This window comes from Hydra vulgaris, chromosome 01 (assembly GCF_038396675.1).
Source record: "Hydra vulgaris chromosome 01, alternate assembly HydraT2T_AEP".
In the NCBI taxonomy this organism is placed as follows: Eukaryota; Metazoa; Cnidaria; class Hydrozoa; order Anthoathecata; family Hydridae; genus Hydra; species Hydra vulgaris.
This window is the reverse complement of record NC_088920.1, coordinates 64,735,001-64,744,494: the sequence shown is the minus strand read 5'-3', so window position 1 is coordinate 64,744,494 and position 9,494 is coordinate 64,735,001. Positions and strand designations below refer to the sequence as shown.

The following is a 9,494-nucleotide window of genomic DNA, read 5'->3' as shown; positions in this document are numbered from 1 at the left end:
TACATTGCAAGTTTGTTGCAAAAAACCTTACTAAGATATCAAACTGATGCCCCAATGATTCCCTTTTTTTTTGAAGATTTGTTCTCTAAAGTTTTGTTTTCTATTTGTTCTCTATTTGTTCATTAAAGTTTAATGGGTTTGATTATAAAACAAGATATCCTTAGCAGCATCGTCAATGGCAGACAACTTCAAAAATTTGATTTCACTAAAAAGGAAAACTTTCTGCCATTAAAATTAATGACAATTGTATTTGCTGCAGAGCATAACATTATCGAATTGAGAAGAAAGGATGCGTTATCTCAAGATGTCATCAACAGATTGGAAAAAATATTCGTAAGAAGTTTGAATCGATTTTCTTTTCTGGAAGCAACTGGTTGCATCAGTCCAGTGTCAATTCTTTTTAAACAAAAAGCTGATCTTCTTCATCAGATGAAATCCGTACTACATCTAATTCTTTCTTGCTCACATATCACTTCAAATGAATGTGATCAGGCTTTCATACAATTTTCAAAGTTGTTAGAGGAAAGTTCATCTGCTCTTTTACCCGCATTTAAAAATTTTCACACTGGAAATCGTTTAGACAAGTTTTATTTTGAAACCATTAAAGTTGGTGTAGATTACAAAGTTCAAAGATTACAAAGTTGGTGTAGATTACAAAGTATCAAAAGTTTTGATATTTTTTTTTACGTTATGTCATGGGCAAGCATCAATTGAGAGAGGTTTCAGTATTAACAGTAATATGCTCAGCGACAACATGAAAGAAAAGTCACTTATATATCGTCGCACTATCAAGGATTTTATGGTATCAAACAAACTAAGGGCTCATGAAATAGAAATAAACAATGAAATGATAAAGGCTGTTCGTAGTGCCTCGTTACAATATAAAAACTATTTGGAGGAAAATAAAAAATTTCAAGCAAAAGAAAAAGAAAATAGCGTGATAATGGTTTTAGATCAGGAAATATTGGGACTTGAGGAAAAGCAAAAAGTATTGAACGAAGTATGTAAAACATACAATGAGGAATTTATTACATATACCAAGGAAGCTGGCAAACAGCAGGATATGGAGCAGCAGGAGTCTCAAATGAAACTACTTCTTACAAAAGGTAACGATTGTAAGCGAAAAAATGAGGAACACGAAAAAGAAATAAAGATGCTTGAAGAGGCTTTAGTTATATTGCATAAGAAAAAAAAAGATGTCAATAACAAATAATTATATTTTTCTAACATAAAATTGTTTGATCTTTATTTCAAACATTTCAGTATTTAACAATATTACTTTTTTAGTTTACTCATTTAGTTTTTGTTAGTCTTTTATAATTAATTATTATAACTTGTGTTTATTTACTCTTGAATTTTTAATACATTGCTCGTTATTAAAAACATTTCCAATTTTAACTTTTTTTTTTTTTTCGAATCTCGTTATCTTGTACCCTAAGTCGGACAGATTTTCAATACCCATTAAACATATCCGTTTTAAAATATACCCTGATTAAGCCCTTGGTGGGAGGGCCATAAGATAGGTCACAAAATCTTGATAAGTCAAAAATTTTCAAAAACTCGGAGAGCTCAGCCTAATTCGGACATTCTCTTAGTTATTTCTCTAAAACAATTGGAGCATTTTCCTATATTGGACAAATGGGTGAATATATATATATATATATATATATATATATATATATATATATATATATATATATATTATGTGTTATATAATAATTTTATGAGTTGATTGAAGTATTTTGAAATATTTCAAAATTTTGTATATTGAATAATTTTGAAACAAATAGATTGGTTCATTACTCATTGGGGGATTATAATATCTGTTTTTTAGAGGTAAAAATGCTCTGGGGTTAATGGAGAAGTTTTAATGTTAAGTTTAGGTGTTTGAATGCTGGAAATATCAGGGGGAAATGAGCAAAATTTAAGGGTAAGAATCAGAAAAATTCAGGGAGAAAAAAGTAAAATTTTAGCGTAAAATCAGGGAAAATCAGGGAGAAAAAAGCAAAATTTTAGCGAAAAAATCAGGGAAAATCAGGGAATTTTGTTCTTAAATAACGGTGGCAACCCTGATTTAAATTAAAAAAAGGTAAATCATTTTTTAGAAATTCTTATTTAAATTCATTTTTGATATTAAGTAAACTTTTTACAAACCAAGCTATAAGTTTATTTTTACTTTGAAACCATGCGTTTCTTTTACTCTGATTAGAATTATATTCCATTATTATATTAAAAAGAAGCCTAAGAAAATATTTAGCATTCTGATTTCAGGTTTCCTTAAGATATTTTATCGAACCAATGAAACCTCTGGACTTCAGCCTTTTTTTGATTTACCGGTAAATAAATAGGCAAATCACGCGTATTAAAAAAAAAATATATTTTGTTTTTTTGATATTTTATTTAGTGTTTACGCAATTAGTATACAAATATAGCAATTTAGCTATGTTATTATTGCAAGTTATTTTCCACTATGTTTTTGCTTACATTTGTTTTACATAGCTTTTGATTATGAGATATATTCCTTCATTACAATTACTTTGCAGTTCTTCTCATATTTTGTAAAAATGTAATTTTTCTTTACATTATTTTGGCCGTTCGTGGACATGTTTTGAACAAATTTACAAGCAACCGTGACGCAGCAAATTAGAATTTTTGCTCAGAACCAAGAGCTTGGAGGTTCGACGCTGGCTCTGGCCAGATAATAAGTAAGGATGGAGGGGTAAACTGTTTGGTTAAATGTTCTACTGCGATGCTCTGTGATAAGACCGTTAGTTCTTCTTGGAGCGCCTTAAATTTGTTTTATTACTTTATTTCTTTAAGTAGGCTTATATAAAGGTTTATTTTCACACACACATATATATATATATATATATATATATATATATATATATATATATATATATATATAAACTTTAAAAGTCAATTCTCGTAATACGATGTTTGTAAATATATAAGTTGATTTCAATAAAAAATGGCATGTATAACTATTTTTTAAATATATTTATTTTATCAAAATATATTTAAAAAATAGTTATACGCTTCCTTTTTTATTAAAATTAACTGTTGAAAAAAAAAAACACAGAAGCTACAGACAAAGCAGCAATTGTGTTTCTAAAAGTCTCTAAAAGTTACTTTTTTGCTGTCTTTGAAAGCATTGATTTATGGAGCGTTCACTGCTGCTTGGGAAAGCGCATGGGACAACAACTTTATTTGATAAAAAGTTAAATTGTTCTTCACAATTTTGTACAAGCTAACGTTCTAGTTTTTGGTTATACCATCTCTAAATATACTTGGTTTTACCGTTTGAAAGTTTTTTGCAGGACGAAAAAACTGTCAAGTTTGAGTTGACGCGTGATTTTAAATTTTTCGATAAGGTCTCCTTTACAGCGTTCTTCAAGTATTGTTAGACCGAGCTGTTGGAGTCGATATTTGTAGGACAAATGTTTAATAAATGATTCTGTTTTAGTTGCTCGATGTTAGACTTGCTTGAGGATAGCAATGTCGGACTTTAAATGCGGTGATCAGGTTTGAACAGCAAACTCAAGGTGGGGGCAAATGTAAATTAGATACTGTGTACCCCATAAATAAAAAAATGCGACTGCGAAATGTTTTTTTGAGTTGCCCCAACATTTTATTCACTATTGATGCGGCTGACTCTACTTTTGGTATGACGTTAAGGTCGTTGAAGACCATCACACTAAGGTCTCGTTCAACCTCAGTCTTTTCGCAACGGGACTAAGACCGAGTCTTGAGGCACGCAACTAGTGACCGCTTGCCATTTAGATATGATGCCATTGATAACCACTCGTTGACTTGGTTGCGTAACCAAGCTGAGATCCAGTCTAAAGCGCGCCTTGAATACCGCAGGCTCTTAACTTATAAAGAAAGCGTTTATAGGGCACTTTGGTAAACGCCTTCACAAAGTCTGTGTATATGACGTCTACTGCGATTATTTGCTTCTGTCGTGATGTTCCGAGTTTCTAACAGATTTGAAACACAATCCTTGCAACGAACAAAGCTATGCTGCTTTGTTTATTGCTTATATATATATATATATATATATATATATATATATATATATATATATATATATATATATATATATATATATATATATATATATATATATATATATATATATATATATGAAGACCTCAGTGGAAAAACCGGCGTTGTCACATTTAAAAAGTATTGAGAAAGTATTTATTGATCATTAATATATATATATATATATATATATATATATATATATATATATATATATATATATATATATATATATATATATATATATATATATATAAATTCCCGTACAAAAGTATAATTTAAAAAAAATATTTGTATGGTGTTTTCTTTCAATGTATAGTGTGTTTTTAGTATTCTTTTGTATTCCTTCGTATTCTTTTAGTATTTTTTTAGTATTATTTTGTTTTAAATAAAAGTGTAATTTGTTTCTCGTCTTGAACAGGAACTTTTGCTGTTTTTGCTGTTTATATTTTTGTACGGGAACTTTTTCCGCACCCTGTATATATATATATATATATATATATATATATATATATATATATATATATATATATATATATGTGTGTGTGTGTGTGTGTGTGTGTGTGTGTGTGTGTGTGTGTGTGTGTGTGTGTGTGTGTGTGTGTGTGTGTGTGTGTGTGTGTGTGTGTGTGTATGTGTGTGTGTGTGTGTATTGTTTAGATGAATAAAAACAACTGATTTGCAGGATTTAAAGTTTCATGCCCGAAGGTAATCATCAGCCGTTAATACAAACTAAAAATGTAAACAAACCAAAAAATTACTCTTGAGTGACTTCTGACGTTATAAAAAAATCTAAGTAAAAAACAAAACAAAAAAAGTACTAGTCTCCTGTGTCAAATAAAGATAATAAAAGTTTTTTGAATGACGACACTGGTTTTTGTTTTTTTATTCAGTAGGTATACTGAAAAATACTGGAAGCACCTTAATAACTACAAAAAAAAATTATCGCAAAAAATACTAAAATTTTTTTTGAAAATGAGGTTAATTTACTTATAACTTTTTCCCAAAACAAAAGCTTATATACTCAAAGTTTAACTTTTGTTTTATCGAAAAACATAAGGCAAAACCTACACTGAAAGTGTAGTTTTTGTTTTGTCGACATAAAAATCAAAATTAGACTGTATAAAGTCGACTTTAGTGCAACTTATGCAAGAAAATGTTTTCGTTATAAAACGTTGTGCTGCAACCTTTACGCGATTCGAAACGCTACATTTCATTAAAAAAAATGGCAGCTGGTAAAGCTAAGACAAAGACTGAGCTGTCGCAGGAACAGATAATTACTAAGTTTAACCAAATGCGTCAAGAACAACGAATTATTGTAAATAAAATTGGAGAACTTGAAGCTGAAATTAGTGAACATAGGTTTGTTTATTGATTTATATATGTTTTTGACTCTTATTTTAGAACATTTTTACCATAACAACACAGTTTTCTTTTTGAATTTGTTTACATAAATCATTAGAAAGTATAGATTCCGTTCAATATCGAGGCTGAAAGCGTAAATAGGTTAATTTATTTTGCCAACAACGAGTTTACTGTACTGGCAACATTTTAAACAAATTATAGTTGAGTAAATAAGCTAAATGATCCTAAAGTCACATAGCTTATTTAAAACTGAGATGTTTACAAAAGCAGTTTACTACATATTTAGTAAAACACATATTGCTGAAAAATTAAATTGGTCAAAAATGTTTTAAAATATAGTTTATCACTTATTAATTATCTACTCAACATATTTATTAAAAGTTAATTTCAATTAATAGGGATGTGAAAAAATTTTGAAATTTTTCTCTAATAATAAAGTTTGTAGTTCTATATTATAGACTTATTAAAACACAAGCTTTTTAATGTCAAACTTCATAAAAAACTCCTAATATCTAATATGTCCTCTTTTTGCCTTAATCACAGCCAATATTCGCCAAGGAATAGATTCATACAATTTAGTTATAAAATCCTGAGGTATGTTGTGCCATTCTCTTTTAATAGTAGGGTTTAAATACTCAGGCTGATAGGCTTCTCCAATTCTTCTTCGAACATACTGGCGTCTTTTTGTTCCAAAAATTTTGAATTTGGACTCATCCGTGTACAGAACCCGATTAAACATTTCCTGGGCCCAAATTTTGTGTTGTTTTGCATATTTAAGTTGTTTTTCTTTATTGCCACACCGTAATAATGGTTTTCCAATTGGTGTCATCGAATACAAGTTTTTCCCCAGTTGCTGTGTTAATATCCTTTGTCAACTCGGTTGATGTTTTTTTCCTATTTCTTAAAGAAAGGGTTTTTAAATATTTATATTCATCTTTTGTTAGCTTAGGAGGTCTACCACTTATCTTTCTATTTTCAAGGGAGCCAGATTCTCTAAGTTTTTTAATGATTTCTGCAACAGCAGTCTTTGAATATCCTGTTTTGGACGAAATTTGGTTCTGCGAATAACCTTCTTCATGAAGCACAATAACTTTTTGTCTCTCTATTAAAGATATTTTACCCATTTAATTAATCTAAAAGTACAAACTAAACATTTAAAAATAAAAGCAAACATTTAATTTATATAAAAAATTGTAAATAAGCCGAATTATACAAGTGGTGTAAAACATATTCACAGTTCTGTATATACATATATGTGTATATATTAGGGGTCCACCGATGCATCGGCATCGGCTTGCCGATGCATCGACCATTTAGCCGATGCATCGGCATCAGCCTTCTAACCATCGGCCGATGCCGATTGTTTTGAAATTTTTGAAATTTTATTTTTGATTCTGTGTTTCTATATTATATCCAAACAAAGAATTACGCCATAAACATAAATACAATGTATAAGTCTAACTTATTAATAATAAGTTATTATATAGGCATATATGCAACCACTAAATTAAAAAAAGTGCTTTTAACAGGGCTCTCTACTTTTTTAGAGTTTTCTTATAATTTAGTACATTAATTATATAACTTATGGATCCAAAACTCTACAAAGAAGTTTAAAATCAAGAAATGCACATTTAAAAAATATAAACATAAAGTATAACATATTTAAAACATAATAGACCAACTTGCGTCATGTTAAAAATAAATATAAATTTTTATTATGTTATGAAAAGTAATAAAATACGTTATTTAAAACTGTGAATCTATTTTTTTGTTTCCGTTTCTCCAAAAAATTTCCAATTCGCATGCACAAAAGCTAGATTTTCTCCATGTTCTGCAGTTAGTCGGGACCGTGTCGATTCATAAATATTTCCCCCAGTACTAAACAATCTTTCACTGAACACAGAAGAAGGCGGAGCTCCTAAATATTTTTTGGCAAGGTATGAGAGGTCTAAAATATTATTGCTACTAGAGTGTTTCTTTATACATGTATTTTTGTAATTTCCCCACCATTTATATGGACATTCTTTTTGATGAAGATTAGGCAGTGATAAGTAAAAGTTTATTTCATCAGTTCTAAAAGAAAAGTAAGTAAACAAAAAATATAAAAACTAAACTAAAATGTAAAGTACCAATTTTTATTATTAAAAGTTGTTAATATTAATGAATATTAGTAATATTATTTTATTTCATTTTATTTTTTAATTTTTTTTGTTTATGATAATTTAGAATTTAGTTTTATCTATAATAATTTATTATGAATTAGAAAAGAACAAAAAGTTATCAAAGTTCTTATTTAAAAAAATCATTTTAACTTACATTTTTTCCTTTTTCTCTAAATAAATTTGTGTTGAAAGTTTTTTACAGTTCTTTACTTTAGTTGATTTTGTTAATTCAGTGTCAAGAGGTGCTTTTGAAACTTGATAGAAATTGTATATGTTTTCTGCCATTTTTAATTTTTTGAGTGGAGAGCTAGGTTCTTGGGTTGATTCAAATGAAGTGTTTGTTTCATTATCTGATTGAGTTAAGTTGTTGGTAGTTAAACGGCAATCTGTAATATCAGTTTTATTTAGGTTCATGTATTTCTCTTGAATATTTGATTTTATTGTGTCTTTCTCCTTATCTGATATGGCATAACTAAGTTTGAATCTTGGATCTAAAACTGTAGACATGTTTAAGTTTTTGTTATATTTATAGCTGGAAAACCTTGAGATAAAATCTTTTTTCAACTCTTTTAATATAGTTTTTATTTCACCTGCATTTTCTGAAGCATAGGCTAGGTACGCTTCCATTGAAACTATAAATGGAATAATTTGAGATACTGATGCCCTATTTTCACCCATCTCTAGTGTAGCCACCTCAAAATGCTTTAAAACTAAGATAAGCGTCTCAGCTAATAACCATTGGTCTTCATTAAGATTAGAGGCATTACTCTTTTGATTTCTAATAAAAAATAATGTTAGTGAAGTTTTTTGTTCAACTAGTCTTTCTAGCATGTAAAATGTCGAGTTCCATCTTGTTACTACATCTTGTATAAGTGAATGTTGGGTAGGGTGGTAGTAAAAACAACTTATTTTAAAAATGTCAGCTGACAACCCCTAAATGTGTTTTATATAATAAAATAATACTGGATTTAAAAAATTTTTGAATAAAAAATATTTTTACGGGTGCCACAAGGCCCTTATACATCAAACAGGTTCCTAATATTATAAAAAAAAAAAATTTTTCAAAAGTATATCATGTTGGGTCTCAAAAGAAACAAAATTTTATAAAAATTCTAAAAATAACAATTATTTTATAAAAAAACGATTATTTAAGATTTTTGCAAAATTATAATTAAAAAAAATAAACTTTTTTCATTTTTAGTTTAAAAGGTCTTTCTTTTTGCAATAAACTATAAAATAACAATTTTTTTTTTTAATAATTGTTATTTTTGAAATTTTTATAAAATTTGGCTTCTTTTGAGACCCAACATGACATACTTTTGAAAAACTTTTTTTTTTATAATATTAGGAACCTGTTTGATGTATAAGGGCCTTGTGGCACCCGTAAAAATATTTTTTTTTCAAAAATTTTTTAAATCCAGTATTATTTTATTATATAAAACACATTTAGGGGTTGTCAGCTGACATTTTAAAAAAAGTTGTTTTTAGCACCACCCTAATGTTGGGGTAACTTTAGCTGTTGTTGAATTTCATGTAGCATATCCATGGAAGATGAAGAATGATGAAAGTGTGTGACAATTTTTCTAGACTTAGCTATAAGATCATTTACAATTGTTTGCTGTTTGAAAAGCTTATCGGTTATACAAAGCTGAAGAGTGTGGATTACACAACTTAGAGAATTTTTTTCTAAACCAGCTTCTTTTATGGCTAATTTCATATTAGCAGCATTGTCAGAGAGGACAAAGTACACTTTGTTAGTTGGTATTTTCCATTCATTTAAAAAGTCTTTTTTTAAGTTGTAGCACAGCTATCATCGAATTAAACTCTGAGTTTATCCAGTGTGTTGTTAATGAATAAAAGCTTAGATCATTGTGATGTGTAGTCCATCCGTCAGTGGTAAAACTCAAGAAATCTGCTTTT

At 28.5% G+C, this 9,494-nt stretch overlaps 1 protein-coding gene across 1 annotated transcript in view; it reads left to right on the top strand.

The window, feature by feature from the left end:
* The first annotated feature begins 5,215 nt into the window (after positions 1-5,215).
* Positions 5,216-9,494, top strand: part of LOC100215322 (prefoldin subunit 2) — a 17,775-nt gene continuing 13,496 nt past the window's right edge. Inside the window, exon 1 of the mRNA XM_065788942.1 lies at positions 5,216-5,409. Coding sequence (XP_065645014.1) covers positions 5,273-5,409 — 137 coding nt within the window. The 5' untranslated portion in view covers positions 5,216-5,272. The remainder of the gene's footprint in view (positions 5,410-9,494) is intronic.